This window comes from Hylobates moloch, unplaced genomic scaffold (assembly GCF_009828535.3).
Source record: "Hylobates moloch isolate HMO894 unplaced genomic scaffold, HMol_V3 SCAFFOLD_12, whole genome shotgun sequence".
Taxonomy (NCBI): Eukaryota; Metazoa; Chordata; class Mammalia; order Primates; family Hylobatidae; genus Hylobates; species Hylobates moloch.
Genome location: NW_026652287.1, coordinates 9,166,369 through 9,184,401, shown reverse-complemented (window position 1 = coordinate 9,184,401; position 18,033 = coordinate 9,166,369). Strand labels below are relative to the sequence as shown.

Below are 18,033 nucleotides of genomic sequence, written 5' to 3'. Positions count from 1 at the left end.
AAAAAAAAAAAAAAAAAAAAATATTATTTATATTCTAATTTTATTTTATTTTTGAGACAGAGTCTCACTCTATCGCCCAGGCTGGAGTGCAGTGGCAAAATCTCTGCTCATTGCAACCTCTGCCTCCCGGGTTCAAGTGATTCCTGTGCCTCAGCCTTTTGAGTAGCTAGGATTACAGGTGTGCACCACCACATCCGGCTAATTTTTGTATTTTTAGTATTGATGGAGTTTTGCCATGTTGGCCAGGCTGGTGTTGATTGAACTCCTGACCTCAGGTTATCCACCCTCTTTGGCCTCCCAAAGTGTTGGGATTATAGGTGTGAGCCACCTGCCCAGCTGATATTTTATTATAGATACTTATTATAATAATGATTTAACAAGAAGCAACATCTAAAATTTCCATTTTTCCATGATCTATTATTACATAAATTAAACTTGGTGACTAAAAACAACAGTGACATAATCTCCAAAGATGACTCTTTCTTATAACTGGCTTTTTTTTTTTTTTTTTAGATCAGGTCTCACTGTGTTGCTCAGGCTGGAGTGCAGTTGCTATTCAGGTGCAATCACTGCCCACTGAAGCCTCAAATTCCTGGTCTCGTGGGATCCTCCTGCCTCAGCCTCCCAAGCAGCTGAGACTACAGGCACTGAGACTATAGGTACACACTGCTGTGCCTGGATTCTTATGGTTGGCTCTGTGGTTCTCCCGCTAGCCTGAGCTTCTCACTTGGCTGCGTTCGGTGGGGCATCGGCGGAGGGCTGTGCACAGCTGGGGCTGTCAGCAGGTGCGCCCTGGTTCTCCTTCACATGACCTCTCTATGGGACTCCACCTTGAGCTTCCTCACAGAATGGTGGTCTCAAGGCAGCATTCTAAGAGCACAGAAACAGAAGGAAGGCCTCTTACCACCTTAACCCCAGAGGCCTAACAGCGTCACTTCCACCCTGTTCTCGCAGTCAAAGCAAGTCACAGAGCCAGCCTACATGCAGAGAGGGAAAACAGAATCCACCTCTTGATGAAACGAGTGGCAAAGTCTCACTGCAAAAGGTATGCAGGGTGGGAAATACTGCTGTGGCTCTCTTTGGAAGCAACCTACCATATTTCCCTGGAATTATAATTTTTTTTTTTTTTGAGATACAGTCTCGCTCTGTCGCCCAGGCTGGAGTGTAGTGACACATCTCGGCTCACTGCAACCTGCGCCTCCTGGGTACAAGCAATTCTCCTGCCTCAGCCTCCCGAACAGCTGGGACTACAGGCATGCATCACCATGCCTGGCTAATAATTTTTATATTTTTAATAGAGATGGAGTTTCACCATGTTGCCCAGGCTGATCTCAAACTCCTGACCTTAGGCAATCTGCCTGCCTTGGCCTCCCAAAGTGCTGGGATTACAGGTGTGAGCCACCGCACCCAGCTGTAATCACAATTTATTATCAGTATATTATTTGTATGAGTTTGGACCTTCAGATGGATGCAGTTGCTGTGAGAACATCTCAGTTGGCATGCTGGCTTCTCCACAATATATAACACTAGAGATGAAGCAGAATCCTGCCTCTCTTGGCCTGAGCCAGATGGAACGTGTGCGTCTCTTGTTCTCTGAGAATTCAAAACTAGAAAGAAAGTGTGTGGTTTTGCCCACTAACAAGCTGCTCACGACACCAGCAGCTTGGCAGTTTCTCTTTTTAACTACCTGTGCCTGAACTACTTATTTTTCTTTATTTATTTTTTTTGAGACGGAGTCTCGCTCTTCCGCCCAGGCTTGAGTGCAGTGGCGAGATGTTGGCTCACTGCAAGCTCCGCCTCCCGGGTTCACGCCATTCTCCTGCCTCAGCCTCCCGAGTAGCTGGGCCTACAGGCACCCGCCACCACGCCCGGCTAATTTTTTTGTATTTTTATTAGAGATGGGGTTTCACCGTGTTAACCAGGCTGGTTTCGATCTCCTGACCTCATGATCCACCCGCCTCGGCCTCCCAAAGTGCTGGGATTACGGGCGTGAGCCACCACGCCCGGCCCTGAACTACTTATTAAATGAGACAAAGGTCTTTCCATGAACATGGTTCCAACCTTAGCAAAAGGGAGACAATAAATGTGGCTTCTTACAACGCTTCTGCTGTATTGCTGCTCTCTTAAAGATGCTACATTTAAGGCATTTAAAGAATCATATCACTTGGGCTTTGTTTCATTTTTGATCAGGGTACGTCCTGAATTCCAAGCTTTCATGATCTAAATGCGGTGTGCTAATTAAAAGCACAGGCTCTGATGTCACACTGTCTGAGGTCACATAACCACTGTTGCCACCACCGCTTAAGCAGGTGCCCACCTCTCTGGTCCTCAGCTCACCATAGTGATAACATCACCTCTACTCACAGTCTTGCTGTGAGCACTAATTGAAATGATGCTTAGGATACATTTAGCAGAGCGCCTGGCACATGGTGAGTATCAATAAATATTAGCCAACACGACATTTTTATTCCCCTGGTTTTTCCTTCCTCTACCTATAAGAAAACATGCTTCATTTAACTCAGTGTTTCCCAGAATTATTTGACTACAGAGCCCCTTTTTCAAAAAATACCTAAGTAAAGGAAAACATTTTGGGAAATAGCACAAATGGAAATAGCTACGAGTCCCAACGTGATTATGGCAACGGCTTTTTTATAGCTTCTCTTGCTTGTCCTACAATCTATTCTGTATATGGTACCACTGCAGTCTTTTTTAACTTTCCTTTTTTTTTAAATTTCTTTTTAGAGACAGGGTCTTGCTATGTTGCCCAGGCTGGCCTTGAATCCCTGGGCTAAAGTGATCCTCCCGCTTCAGGCTCCCTAAGTGCTGGGATGTAACACTGCACCAGGCCTTTTTGTTTTCGTTTCATTTTGTTTTTGAGAAAGAGTTTTGCTCTTTCACCCAGGATGGAGTGCAGTGGCACGATCTCGGCTCACTGCAACCTCCGCCTTCTGGTTTCAAGTGATTCTCCTGCCTCAGCCTCCCAAGTAGCTGGGATTACAGGCGCCCGCCACACCTGGCTAATTTTTGTATTTTTTAGTAGAGATGGGGTTTCACCATGTTGGCCAGGCTGGTCTTGAACTCCTGACCTCGTGATCTGCCCACCTCTGCCTCCCAAAGTGCTGGGATTACAGGCGTGCCACCATGCCCAGCCGTTTTCGTTTTGTTTTGTTCTGTTTTGTTTTGTTTTGAGACAGAGTCTTGCTCTGTAGCCTAGGCTGGAGTGCAGAGGCGCGATCTTGGCTCATTGCAACTTCTGCCTCCCAGGTTCAAGTGATTCTCCTGCCTCAGCCTCCCGAGTAGCTGGGACTATAGGCGTGAGCCACTACGCCCAGCTAATTTTTGTATTTTTAATGGAGACTGGCCTCTTGTCATTCTCTTGATCAAAACTTTCCAATGGCCAGGTGCGGTGGCTCACACCTGTAATCCCAGCACTTTGGGGAGGCTGAGGCAGGTGGATCACTTGAGCCCAAGAGTTTGACACTAGCCTGGGCAACATGGCTTGACCCTGTCTCTACAAAAAATAAGAAAATTAGCTGGGCATGGTGGCATGCACCTGTGGTCCCAGCTACTTGGGTGGCTGAGGTGGGAGAATTGCTTGAACCCAGGAGACGGAGGTTGCAGTGAGCCGAGATCGCACCACTGCACTCCAGCCTGGGCGACAGAGTGAGACCCTCAAAAAAAAAAAAAAAAAAAAAAAAACAGCCGGGCGCGGTGGCTCACGCCTGTAATCCCAGCACTTTGGGAGGCTGAGGCGGGCGGATCACGAGGTCAGGAGATCAAGACCATCTTGACTAACACGGTGAAATCCCATTTCTACTAAAAATACAAAAAATTAGCCAGGCACAGTGGCGGGCGCCTGTAGTCCCAGCTACTCGGGAGGCTGAGGCAGGAGAATGGCGTGAACCCAGAAGGCGGAGCTTGCAGTGAGCCGAGATCGCGCCACTGCACTCCAGCCTGGGCAAAAGAGCGAGACTCCGTCTCAAAAACACAAAAGCAAAACAAAACAAAAACAAATATGTAACCTAGCAAGGAATTCTGGGCCAGGTCTGGGTGCAGGACCCTCCAGGCAGTAGAGCCCACCTCTTGTAGCACTGCAGCTCTTCCTGCACCACCAGGAGCTGCGACTTGAGTTTGTTGCGTTCCTGCAGCACATCCCTTAGCTCCTGCAGAGTGAAGCGGGGTCGGTTGGGATCTGTCAGGTCAACCACCATTTTGTTTGGGCCCAGGTTCACCTGGAAGAAAAGACGCAACCTTTGCAAGCAACTCTATATAATTAAATTATTATTATTATTATTATTATTATTATTTTATTTTATTTTTTTTTTTTGAGACGGAGTCTTGCTCTGTCGCCCAGGCTGGAGTGCAGTGGTGCGATCTTGGCTCACTGCAAGCTCCGCCTCCCGGGTTCACGCCATTCTCCTGCCTCAGCCTCTCCGAGTAGCTGGGACTACAGGCGCCCGCCACCACGCCCGGCTAATTTTTTGTTTTTTTTTTTTTTTTTTTAGTAGAGACGGGGTTTCACCGTGGTCTCGATCTCCTGACCTCGTGATCCGCCCGCCTCGGCCTCCCAAAGTGCTGGGATTACAAGCGTGAGCCACCGCGCCCGGCCTATTATTTTTATTATTATATATTTTTAGAAGGAGTCTCTGTTGCTCAGGCTGGAGTGCCGTGGCACAATCTTGGCTCCCTGCAACTTCGGCCTCCCAGGTTCAAGCGATTCTCCTGCCTGAGTTGCTGGGATTACAGGCGCCCGCCATCATGCCCGGCTAATTTTTGTATTTTTATTAGAGATAGGGCTTTGCCTTGTTGGCCAAGCTGGTCTCAAACTCCCGACCTCAGGTGATCTGCCCGCCTTGGCCTCCCAAAGTGCTGGGATTACAGGTGTGAGCCACCGTGCCCCGCAGCGTGGCCATTCTTTTAAAAATTAAAAATAGAATTACCATTTGATCCAGCAATTCCAATTCTGTGTATATTTCTGGAGCACTGAAGGCAGGACCTGGAGAGGTATTTGCATACCCATGTTCATAGCAGCACTATTTATTTATTTATTTATTTATTTATTTATTTATTTATTTATTTATTTTTGAGATGGAGTCTTGCTCTGTCACTCAGGCTGGAGTGCAGTGGCATGATCTTGTCTCACTGCAACCTCCGCCTCCTGGGTTCAAACGATTCTCCTGCCTCAGCCTCCTGAGTAGCTGGGATTACAAGTGTGTGCCACCACGTCTGGCTAATTTTTTTTTTTTTTTTTGAGACAGAGTCTCACCCTATTGCCTAGGCTGGAGTGCAGTGGTGTGATCTCGGCTCACTGTAAGCTTTGCCTCCCAGGTTCACGCCATTCTCCTGCCTCAGCCTCCTGAGTAGCTGGGACTACAGGTGCCTGCCACCATGCCTGGCTAATTTTTTGTATTTTTAGTAGAGACGGGGTTTCACCGTGTTAGCCAGGATGGTCTCAATCTCCTGACCTCATGATCTGCCTGCCTCGGCCTCCCAAAGTGCTGGGATTACAGGCATGTGCCACCGCACCCGGCCTACGCCTGGCTAATTTTGTATTTTTAGTAGAGATGGAGTTTCGCCATGTTGTCCAGGCTGGTCTTAAACTCCTGGCTTCATGTGACCCACCCGCCTCGGCCTCTCACCACAGCAGCTCTATTTACAGCAGCCAAGGGGTAGTAGTAGCAACCCAACTGTCCATGAACAAATGAATAGATAAACAAAGTATGGTATATGCCTCCAACAGAATATTATTCAGCCTTGAAAGGCAAGGAAATTCTGACATGTGCCACAACATGAATCAATCTTGAGGACATTATGCTGAGTGAAGTAAGCTAGGCACTTAAGACAAATACATGATTTCACTGATATGAACAACCTACAATAGGTAGATTCAGAGGGACAGAAAGTAGAAGAGTAGTTACTGGGGGGCCGGGGGAGGGGAAGGAGAAGTTGTTACTTAATAGGTCAGAGTTTCAGTTTTGCAAGATGAAGAGAGTTCTGGAGAAGGATGGTGGTGATGGCTGCACAACAATGTGAATGGACTTCATGCAGCTGAACTGTACACTTAAAAACAGTTAAGATGGGCCAGGTGCGGTGGCTCATGCCTGTAATCCCAGCACTTTGGGAGGCCGAGGCGGGCAGATCACCAGGTCGGGAGATAGAGACCATCCTGGCTAACACGGTGAAACCCCGTCCCTACTAAAAAAATACAAAAAAGTTAGCCAGGCGTGGTGGCGGGCACCGCCTGTAGTCCCAGCTACTTGGGAAGCTGAGGCAGGAGAATGGTGTGAACCTGTGAGGCGGAGCTTGCAGTGAGCCGAGGTCCAGCCACTGCACTCCAGCCTGGGCGGCAGAGAGAAACTCCATCTCAAAAACAAAAAAACAAAAAAACAAAAAAAAAACCAGCATTAGGAGATATACCTAATGCTAAATGACGAGTTAATGGGTGCAGCAAAACAACATGGCACATGGATACATATGTAACAAACCTGCACATTGTGCACATGTACCCTAAAACCTAAAGTATAATAATAAAAAAATAAAAAAAGAGAAATCCTTTTGAAACTAAATAATATTTGCATACTATAAATAATAACAGCCAAATTCATCTGCCTTGTAAATTGATTTTTTGATATATTTTCTCAAAGAGAAGTACATCTGCAGTGAAAATCATTGACCCTGTTGTCTTATTCCAAATAAATATAAGCAGCTTCATGTTTTCTCTGTAAAAAACAAACAAACAAACAAAATTTAAGATGGTAAATTTTATGTTACTTGTATTTTACTACAATTTATTTTATTTTATTTATTTTTTTTTTTTTGAGACAGAGTCTTGCTCTGTTGCCCAGGCTGGAGTGCAGTGGCATGATCTCAGCTCACTGCAACCTCTGTCTCCCAGGTTTAAGCAATTCTTCTGCCTCAGCCTCCCTAGTAGCTGGGATTACGGGTGACTGCCACCAAGCCCAGCTAATTTTTTGTATTTTTAGTAGAAACAGGGTTTCACCATGTTGGCCAGGCTGGTCTCAAACTCTGACCTCAGGTGACCTGCGCCCACCTCGGCCTCCCAAAGTGCTGGGATTACAGGCATAAGCCACCACGCCCAGCTTTACTACAATTTTAAAAACCAAAAAGAGGTCAGGAATAGTGGCTCACGCCTGTAATCCCAGAACTCTGGGAGGCTAGAGCGGGTGCATCGTTTGAGCCCAGGAGTTTGAGACCAGCCTGGACAACATGGGAAACCTCATCTCTAGAAAAAACACAAAAATTAGGTGGCCATAGTGGCACACGCTTAGAGTCTCGGCTACTAGGGAGGCTGAGGTGGGAGGATCAACTGAGCCCAGGGAGGTTGAAGCTGCTGTGAGCAGTGTTCAAACCACTGCACGCCAGCCTGAGTGACAAAGTGAGACCCTGTCTCAAAACATACAAAGAAAAAAAAACAAGGCATATTTTTGTGAACTGTCTAGTGGCACTAAACATTCATTTTCTTAATTCATGCATTTTCCCTATCCCTGTTCTTAAGGCTGCGGTTTGGGAAGAAAATATGCCATCTCATCTACCACCCAATGAAACTTGTCCACTTTGCCCCACATGGGAAACTACCCAGCCCCTGTGCACACCACGCTGTTCTCGGCTCATAATGGGGACTTCCTCCATATCCTTGTGCCCCGAGAGGGAGGCAAAAATAACACAGAATGTGGCTGAGCAATCCTGCGCAAGTCATTTAACTTTCCTGGACTCTCGAAAGCCAGGCTGTAAGTCATCACACTTAACCATGTCACTTGACAGATACTAAAGTAGAATATTATCTAGAAATACCATTGTCACTATCACTTAGGAATAGGTGAAATAAATTACCAGGGGTCAGAGAAGGTATGAGGCAAATAATAAGAATAATTAATAATAATAATAAGAAGAAATTACCAGGGAAGCTACAGGGAAACTTCATATTTCCCTGTGAATTTCAGTGACTCTGTTCCTGTTCTTTCCTGGCTTACTTCTTGGTTTGTACACTTTTTTTTTTTTGAGACTAAGTCGTCTTGCTCTGTTGCCTGGCTGGAATACAGCAGTGTGATCTCAGCTCAATGCAACCTCCGCCTCCCAGGTTCAAGTGATTCTCTTGCCTCAGCCTCCGGAGTAGCTGGGACTACAGGCACGTGCCACTGTGCCCAGCTAATTTTTGTATTTTTAGTAGACACGGGGTATGTTGGCCAGGATGATCTCGACCTCTTGACCTCCTGATCCGCCTGCCTCGGCCTCCCAAAGTGTTGGGATTACAGGCATGAGCCAATGCGCCCAGCCTTGGTTTGTATACTTGGTTTTTGTTTGTTTGTTTGTTTTTGAGACAGTCTTGCTCTGTTGCCCCAGCTGGAGTGCAGTGGCATGATCTTGGCTCACTGCAACCTCTGCCTCCCGGGTTCAAGCGATTCTTGTGCCTCAGCCTCCGAGTAGCTGGATTACAAGCGTGTGCCAGCAGGTCCAGCTAATTTTGTATTTTTGGTAGAGACAGGGTTTCACCATGTTGCCCAGGCTGGTCCCGAACTCCTGGCCTGAAGCGATCTGCCTGCCTCGGCCTCCCAAAGTGTTGGGATTACAGGTGTGAGCCACTGCGCCTGGCCTGGTTTGTATACTTGTGTTCTGGTTCTAGGACCGTGTGTCTGACCTCTCCCACTAGATGTGAGCTTCTTGAGGGCAGGGACCTTGTCTACTTTATCTCCACAGCCCTAGAGCCTAGCATCAGTAACTGCAGTCACTCATCAAATGTTAATACAACAAGTAAGGTCAAATGTCTGTATTTTAGAATGGAATATTTAGGACTAGCATCTCTGAATTAAGATCCTGACTTCACCTCTTACTTGCCGTTAAGTCCTTAGGCAAATTACTTAATTGTTCTGTGTCTCAGTTTTGTAAAACAATAATAGTGTGAGGATTAAAAAAGACATCGTCCACTTACAGCAGCTTTTTTTTTTTTTTTAACTGTGGCTGGAGACCTGCTAGTAGGTCATAAAATTAATGAGTTTCGAGAAGAATTTTAAAAAACTATGCCGGGCACGGTGGCTCACGCCTGTAATCCCAGCACTTTGGGAGGCTGAGGTGGGCATATCACTTAAGCCCAGGAGTTCAAGACCAGCCTGGGCAACATGGTGAGACCCCGTCTCTACAAAAAATACAAAAATTAGCCAGGCGGTTGGTGTGTGCCTGTAGTCCTAGCTACTTGAGAAACTGAGTTGGGAGGATTGCTTGAGCCCAGGAGTTTGAGGCCTCAGTGAGCTGTGATCACACCACTGTACTCCAGCCTGGATGACAGAGAAAGCTGTCCCAGCAAAAAAGAATTTTTTTTTTTGAGACAAAATCTCGCTCTGTCACCCAAGCTGGAGTGCAGTGGCGTGATCTCAGCTCACTGCAACCTCTGCCTTCCAGTTTCAAGCAATTCTCCTGCTTCAGCCTCCCAAGTAGCTGGGATTACAGGCGCCTGCCACCATGCCCAGCTAATTTTTTTTTGTAGTTTCAGTAGAGATGGAGTTTCACCATGATGGCCAGGCTGGTCTCAAACTCCTGACCTTGTGATCTGCCTGCCTTGGCCTCCCAAAGTGCTGGGATTACAGGTGTGAGTCATGGCACCCAGCCAGATGATTTTTAACATATGTGTAGATCCCTATATCCATACCCTGATTAAGATATGGGACACTTCTAGCTCTCTATCAATTTCCCTTCTGTTCCCCCCACCACCAGTTTGCCTTTTATAACTATAAATTATTTTGCCTGTTCCTGAATTTTATTTAAATCTACAGTAGGGCTGGGTGCTGTGGCTCATGCCTGTAATCCCAGCACTTTGGAAGGCTGAGGTGGGTGGGTCACTTGAGGCCAGGAGTTTGAGACCAGCCTGGCCAACATGGCAAAGCCCCATCTCTACTAGAAAAAAAAAAAAAAAAAATAGCCAGGCGTGGTGGCACGTGCCTGCAATCCCAGCTGCTCAGGAGGCTGAGGCAGGAGAATCGCTTGAACCCAGGAGGTGGAGGTTGCAGTGAGTCAAGGTCACGCCACTGCACTACAGTCTGAGCGACAGAGCAAGATTCTGACTCAAAAAAAAAAAAATCTACAGTACTTTCTCTTTTGTGCCTGGCTCGTTTCTCTCAATGTAACATCTGTGAGATTCATTCACACTGTTGTGTGTATCAGCACCCTGTTCTTTTTCTCTGTTGCATAGTATTCCATATGTCACAATTTCAAAACTCAATTGGGTTGCATTTAGATTGTTTCCAGTTTGGCAGTTGAGACTAAAGCTGCTCTGAATCTTCTTGTCTATGTCTTTTTGTGGTCATACACACTAATTTCTCTTTAGGTAAAATGTGTTTCTTGTCCAAGTGTGGTGGCTTACATCCACAATCCCAGCACTTTGGGAGGCCAAGATGGGAGGATTCCTTGAGCTCAGGAGTTTGAGACCAGCCCAGGTAACGGTGAGACCCCCGGAACTCGTTAGAAATACAGATTCTGGCCAGGCAGGGTGGCTCACACCTGTAAACCCAGCACTCTAGGAGGCTGAGGCTGGGAGATCACTTGAAGCCAGGAGTTTGAGACCAGCCTGGGCAACACAGCGAGATCCCATCTCTTAAAAAAAGAAAAAAGAAGAGAAAAAAAAAGAAAAAAGAAAAGAAAAGGAAGGCGTCTGCCCGCCAGCAGGCGCCCTCCTACGCCCCGCAGGCGCCGTGGGCCCAGCACCCTCGCTCCCACACTCACCTCCCCGCTGGCCGGAGGGCTCTGTCTCCGCAGCCCCTCCACCTCCTTCCTGAGGTTGTCCCTCTCCATCTTCAGCTCCTCCAGCGCCAGGCTGCCCTCATTCACCAGCGCCTCCAGCATCTCCAGGACGCGGACGACTTTGAACTGCAGCTGCGTCACCCGGGGGTCGCTGCCCAGGGCCATAAGCTCGCGGCCCAACAGGTAGGAGATGTCATACACGTCATCGGCGGTCAGCTGGAAGGGGCTCTTGCCCAGCGCCCCCTCGGGCCCAGCTTCGTCCCTCTCCTCGTCCTCCTCTCCCTCCTCCTCTTCCTCTTCTCGCACAGGGGGCTCCTCCATGGCCACCCAGACCCCCGCCGACCCCGGAGCTGCTGTCTTGGAGTCTCCCAAAGGTTGGACTTCCTCCCGGCACCCAAAACTTTCCGCTGGGCAGAGTCCCTACCTGCCCAATCAGCGCGGCCCGGGGGTGGGCCCGGGGGGGGGGATAGTGCAAGGGGACGCGCACGCTACTCTTGGGCCTGCGCCCTGGCGCACCGTCCCCGCTGCCGGCCGCGCTGGAGAGTGCGCTCCAGCACGTGGTTTGGGGCGCGAAGGGACAACGGAAAAGGAGGGCGGCCGAGAAGAGGAACGGAGAAGTTCAGGGGTGACGGCAATCGCCCCAGCCTGGGAACAGTTGCAGCCCGGGGGAGGAGCCGCCCTGAGCCCCGCCCCTGGCGACCGCTGCCGGGAGGCGCGTTTCCGTAGAGACGGAGTTTCCACCGTGCAATCCAGAGCGGGGTAAAAAGAACGCAACTTTTTCCTTTCTACCCTTGTGCTTTCCAGCCGTAGAATTTGCATCGTAAGTGATGGAAGATCCGGGTGTCTCTTTGAGGGTGTTTTCTGGAGCCTGCGGCCAAGCAGCAGCTGTTGGGGCAGCGCGACAGAGTCCCCGAGGCTTGAGAATCTGGAAAACTCCCAGGCAAATTGTCACTAGGGCCTGGGGCATCCGACTTCGCTGTGACTCTCAATAAAATGGAGAATTCCTGCCCTGCTCACTTCGCTGGGTCCTCGGCTCCTCCACGTAACCAGCGCTGTCACCTTGGCAAAGTTACTTAACTTCTCCGAGTCTCAGTCTCCTCCTCTGTAAAATGGGGGCAATAGCGGCACCCAGGTGGCAGGGTTGCTGCGAGGAACATGAGCTTATGAGATAATGTGTGTGACACCTCAAGCACTTAGGAAGCACTCACATACGTGACTGCGATCCTTCATTCTTTCTTTTTTTTTTTTTTTTTTTTTTTTGAGACGGAGTCTCGTGGTGCGATCTCGGCTTACTGCAAGCTCCACCTCCCGGGTTCACGCCATTCTCCTGCCTCAGCCTCCCGAGTAGCTGGGACCACAGGTGCGTGCCACCACGCCCGGCTAATTTTTTTGTATTTTTAGTAGAGACAGGGTTTCACCATGTTAGCAAGGATGGTCTCGATCTCCTGACCTCGTGATCCGCCCTCCTCGGCCTCCCAAAGTGCTGGGATTACAGGCGTGAGCCACCGCGCCCGGCCCCTTCATTCTTTCTTCCACAGCGCTAGGGAGGAATTGCTGGTGTTGGAGACACCTTGATACTTGGGTGAGAGAAGGAGGGGTAATTAACAAGAGAGAAGAAACCGCTGTCTGAAAATCACAAAGCATTCTACACATATGCAAAATCCATATTACTGAGAATATTAGCAGTGTGGCTTAGAAACTTGAGTTATTCGCTGTGGCTCATGCCTTAATCTCAACACTTTAGGAGGCTGATGCAGGAGGATTGCTTGAGCCCAGGAATTTGAGACTAGCCTGGGCATCATAGTGAGACCCTGTCTCTACAAAATGTAAACAAAATTAGCTGGACACAGTGGTTCATGCATGTAGTGGCAGGTACTTGGGAGGCTGAGGTGGGATGTTGAGGCTGCAGTGAGCCAAGATCGCACCACAGAGTGGTGCCTGTGACAGAGTGGGACCATGGTGACAGAGTCAGACCATGTCTCAAAAAAAAAGGCACAACAAATCTCAAGTTATTTTAGGTTTCACTGGAGGTTTGTGATAGTCTCAGGCCGAAAGCTCAGCAACGGGGCTTGTCTTTCCTAGGAATGTATTGGCAGCTTTCCTTGTGATAGGTGTATCCATTTTCTCCACGCTGAGGTACTAGAATCTCAATGGAGAATGTACATAGATTAAACCAACCAACAAAAGCAAAGCAAATTAACAAAACACACTATTTTCAGAGGGCCGTTTTTATTTTATTTATTTATTTATTTATTTTGAGACAGAATCTTGCTCTGTTGCCCAGGCTGGAGCTCAGTGACGTGATTTTGGCTCACTGCAACCCCCGCCTTCCAGGTTCAAGCAATTCTCCTACCTCAGCCTCCCGAGTAGCTGGGACTACAGGCGCATGCCGCCCTGCCTGGCTAATTTTTTGTATTTTAGTAGAGATGGGGTTTCACTGTGTTGCCCAGGCTGGTCGCGAACTCCTGAGCTCAGGCAATCCTCCCAAAGTGCTAGGATTACAGGCGTAAGCCACCCTGCCTGGCCTATTTTATTTTTATAAAATAAAAAAGTCTCACTCTGTTGCCCAGGTTGGAGTGCAGTAACACGATCTCGGCGCACTGCAACCTCTTCCTTCCAGGTTCAAGCGATTCTCCTGCCTCAGCAGCCCCACCTTGAGTAGCTGGGATTACAGGTGCACACCACCACGCATGGCTAATTTTTTGCATTTTTAGTAGACACGGGATTTTACCATGTTGCCCGGGCTGGTCTCAAACTCCTGACCTCAGGGTGATCCACCTGCCTCGGCCTCCCAAAGTGCTGGGATTACAGGCGTGAGCCACCATGCTTGGCCTTTCTTCCTTTTTTAAATTTTTTTTTTATTTTTTGAGATGGAGTTTTGCTCTTGTAGCCCAGGCTGGAGTGCAGTGGCATGATCTCCGCTCATTGCAACCTCTGCCTCCTTGGTTCAAACGATTCTCCTGCCTCAGCCTTGCAAGTAGCTGGGATTATAGGCGCCCGCCACCACACCCAGCTAAGTTTTGTATTTTTAGTAGAGACAGGGTTTCACCATGTTGGCCAGGACGGTCTCAAACTCCTGACCTCAGGTGATCTGCCCGCCTCACCCTCCCAAAGTGCTGGGATTACAGGCATGAGCCACCGTGCCCAGCCTATTTTTTCTTAAGAGGAGATGAGGCCTTGCTCTGTCACCCTGGCTGGAGTGCAGTGGCATGATCACAGCTCAATGCAGCCTCGAACTCCTGGGCTTAGGTGATCCTCCCACCTCAGCCTCCCGAGTAGCTGGGCCTACAGGTGCTCGTCACCATACCTGGCTAATTTTTTTTTTCTTTTTGAGACAGATTCTTGCTCTGGCACCCAGGCTGGAGTGCAGTGGCACGATCTCGGCTCACTGCAAGCTCCGTCTCCCGGGTTCACGCCATTCTCCTGCCTCAGCCTCCCAAGTAGCTGGGACTACAGGCGCCCGCCACCACGCCTGGCTAATTTTTTGTATGTTTTAGTAGAGACGGGGTTTCACCACGTTAGCCAGGATGGTCTCGATCTCCTGACCTCGTGATCAGCCCACCTTGGCCTCCCAAAGTGCTGGGATTATAGGCGTGAGCCACCGCCCCTGGCCTTTCTTTTTTTTTTTTTTTAAGAGACAAGGCCTTGTTCTGTTGCCCTGGCTGGTCTCAAAATCCTGGCCTTAAGCAATCCTCCCACTTCGGCCTCCCAAAGTGCTAGGATTACAGGAATGAGCCACTGTGCCCCACCAGGAATGTTGTAATAATCAAAACAAAGCTCCTAGGCAAAGGGCCTAGAAGTTCACAAATCACAGAGTGACAACATCCAGTGGTTAAATACTGAGATGAAATATTAGGCCTGCCATGCATAAAATAGGATATGTCCATCCAATAGAATAGTATTCAGCCGTAACAAAGAATGAAAAATAAAATAGCTCATAAATAAATTTTTGCATATATTGGCAAATTATTTTCTTTTTTTTTGAGAGAGGGTCTTGCTCTGTTGCCCAGGGTGGAGTGTAGTGGCACAATCTCGGCTCACTGCAAGCTCCGCCTCCTGAGTTCACGCCATTCTCCTGCCTCAGCCCTCCCGAGTAGCTGGGACTACAGGCGCCCGCCACCACGCCCGGCTAATTTTTTTGTATTTTTAGTAGAGACAGGGTTTCACCGTGTTAGCCAGGATGGTCTTGATCTCCTGACCTCATGATCTGCCCACCTCAGCCTCCCAAAGTGCTGGAATTACAGGCGTGAGCCACTGCGCCCAGCCGGCAAATGATTTTCAATAAGGGAGCCAAGACCATTCAATGGGGCAAAGACAGTCTTTTCAATCAATGGAGTTCACCATATACGAAAAATTAACTCAAAGTGCATCTACGGGTCATCACAGTGGCCAGGAGTTGGAGAACAGTCTGGGCAATACAGTGAGAACGCTGTCTACAAAAAGTAAAAAAGGAACCAGGCACCGTGGCTCTTACCTGTAATCCTAACACTTTGGGAGATGGAAGTGGGCAGATCACTTGAGGTCAGGAATTCGAGACCAGCCTGGCCAACATGGTGATGGAGAATGGAGAGTTGTTGTTTAATGGGGATAGAGTTTCAGTTTTGCAAGATCAGAAAGTTCTAGAGATCGGCTGCACGTGAGCCACTGTGCCTGGTCAAGAGATGCTAATTTTGAGGGGTCTGGTGGCTCATGCCTGTAATCCCACAGCACATTCGGAGGCTGACGCCTGATGATGATTTGAGGCCGGGAGTTCCAGACCAGCCTAGGCAACAAAGTGACATCCCATCTCTACAAAAAAAAAAAAAAAAAAAAATTAGCTGGGTGTGATGGTGCGTACCTGTGGTCCCAGCTACTTGGGAAGCTGGGGCGGGAGAATCACTTGAGCCCAAGAGTTCCAGGCTGCAGTGAGCTGTGATCATGCCACTGCACTCTAGCCTGAGCAACAGAGCAAGACTCAGTCTCAAGAAAAAAATTTTAAAGTAAATAAATAAGTAAAATAAAGCTGGGTATAGTGGCTCATGCCTGTAATCTCAGCACTTTGGGCGGCTGAGGTGGGTGGATTGCTTGAGGCCAGGAGTTTGAGACCAGCCTGGCCAACATGGTGAAATTCTGTCTTTACCAAAAATACAAAAATTAGTGGGGTGTTGTACTAGGCACCTGTAATCCCAGTTACTTGGGAAGCTGAGGTGCAAGAATCACTTGAACCTGGAAGGGGGAGGTTGCAGTGAGCCAAGATCGTGCCACCACACTATAGCCTGGGTGACAGAGCAAGACTCAGTCTCGAAAAAAATAAAATAAATAAAATAAATACATAAATACATAAAATAAAGAGGTATGAATTTCATTAAACAGTTTATCTGGAATAACCTAGACATGAGGCCGGGCGTGGTGGCTCACGCTTGTAATCCCAGCACTTTGGGAGGCCGAGGCGGGCGGCCTCCTCGCGATCTCCTCACGAGGTCAGGAGATCGAGACCACGGTGAAACCCTGTCTCTACTAAAAATGCAAAAAAAATTAGCCGGGCGTGGTGGCGGGCGCCTGTAGTCCCAGCTACTCGGAGAGGCTGAGACAGGAGAATGGCGTGAACCCGGGAGGCGGAGCTTGCAGTGAGCCGAGATCGCGCCACTGCACTCCAGCCTGGGTGACAGAGCGAGACTCAGTCTCAAAAAAATAAAAAAGCCTAGACATGAGTCCGCAGATGGCTTTTATGGTTTCATAGCTGTCTCTCATAGCTTCGGTGAGTTTGTCTTCTGACTTTCAGTCATGTGCTTGTAAACTCAACATGAAACTCCCTCTTCCCAGCTGCGCTTCTGACTGCTCTAACTTTTCAGACAAATCAAAGACCCAACCAGTGCTATAGTCTACATTGGTAAGCCTGCTCGAGGAACTCGGTGTATTCGCCTAGGATTTAGTCCATGAACGCTCAAGCAATTTGCAATCCAAAGAAGATTTGAAATATGAGACTTCCGAGGCATCATATGCTCACCAGTTTATGATAAAGGATGTTTCACAGGATACAGATGAAAGTGAGGAATCGGGGGAGGGGGCAGAGCTCCCACGCCCTCCCAGGGCATCGCCCTCCAGGAACCTCCACGTGTTCAGCTGTACAGAAGCTCGAAAAATGTACTGTATCTTGCTGTTGGTGGAGGTCACAGGAGTATACACGAAGGTAAAAAGTTGAAGTTGGGCAGGGTGGCTCCCGCCTGTAATCCCAGCATTTTGGGAAGTTGAGGTGGGAGGATTGTTTCAGCCCAGGAGTTCAAGACCAGCTTGGGCAACATAGTGAGATCTTGTCTGTATAAATAATTAAACAATCAGGCGGGTGTGTTGGTGTGCACTGGTGGTTCCATCCATTTGAGGCCGAGGTGGGAGAATTGCTTGAGCCCGGGAGGCCGAGGGTGCAGTGAGCTGTGATGCAACCACCGCACTCCAGCCTGCGTGACAAAGCGAGACTATCTCTAAACAAACAGGGTGAAGTGGCTCACGCCTGTAATCCCAGCACTTTGGGAGGCCGAGGCAGGCGGATCACAAGGTCAGGAGATCGAGACCATCCTGGCTAAGATGGTGAAACCCCGTGTCTACTAAAAATACAAAAAAAAAAAAAAAACCCAAAAAATGAGCCGGGAGTGGTGGCGGGCGCCTGTAGTCCCAGCTACTTGGGGAGCTAAGGCGAGAGAATGGCGTGAACCCGGGAGGTGGAGCTTGCAGTGAGCTGAGATCGTGCCACTGCACTCCAGCCTGGGCCAGAGGGAGACTCCATCTCAAAAATAAATAAATAAATAAATAACAAAAAGCTGTGGAGCTATTCACTTACCTATGCATTTCCTTTAGGTAAATTATGTCTCAATAAAGTGCTGGGGAGAAAGCAATGAAGCACTGACATATGCTACACCAAGGATGAACCTGGAAAACATCATGCTGAGCAAAAGAAGCCAGACACAAAAGGCCGCACAATGTATGATTCTGTTTACATGTAATGTCCAGAATAGGTAAATCCACAGAGACAGAGTAGATTCGTCCCCAGTCTAGCCTCATTCTAGGGCTGGGAAAAATGGGAAGTGACTACTTCTGTGTATGAGGTTTCTTTTGGGGGGGATGACAATGTACTAAAATTAGATTGTGGTGATGGTTGCACAACTCTGAATATACTAAAAACCACTGAACTGTAAATTTTATTTTATTTTAATTTTATTTATTTTTATTTATTTATTTTTTGAGACGGAGTCTCTCTCTGTCGCCCAGGCTGGAGTGCAGTGGTGCGATCTCGGCTCACTGCAGGCTCCA

At 48.4% G+C, this 18,033-nt stretch overlaps 1 protein-coding gene across 1 annotated transcript in view; it reads right to left on the bottom strand.

The window, feature by feature from the left end:
* Nucleotides 1-11,201, bottom strand: part of RILPL2 (Rab interacting lysosomal protein like 2) — a 26,850-nt gene extending 15,649 nt beyond the window's left edge. Inside the window, exons 1-2 of the mRNA XM_058425683.1 lie at nt 10,732-11,201; nt 4,081-4,232 (exon numbers count right to left, since the gene is read on the bottom strand). Of these exons, the coding sequence (XP_058281666.1) occupies nt 4,081-4,232; nt 10,732-11,070 (491 nt within the window). The 5' untranslated portion in view covers nt 11,071-11,201. The remainder of the gene's footprint in view (nt 1-4,080; nt 4,233-10,731) is intronic.
* Nucleotides 11,202-18,033: the final 6,832 nt, after the last annotated feature.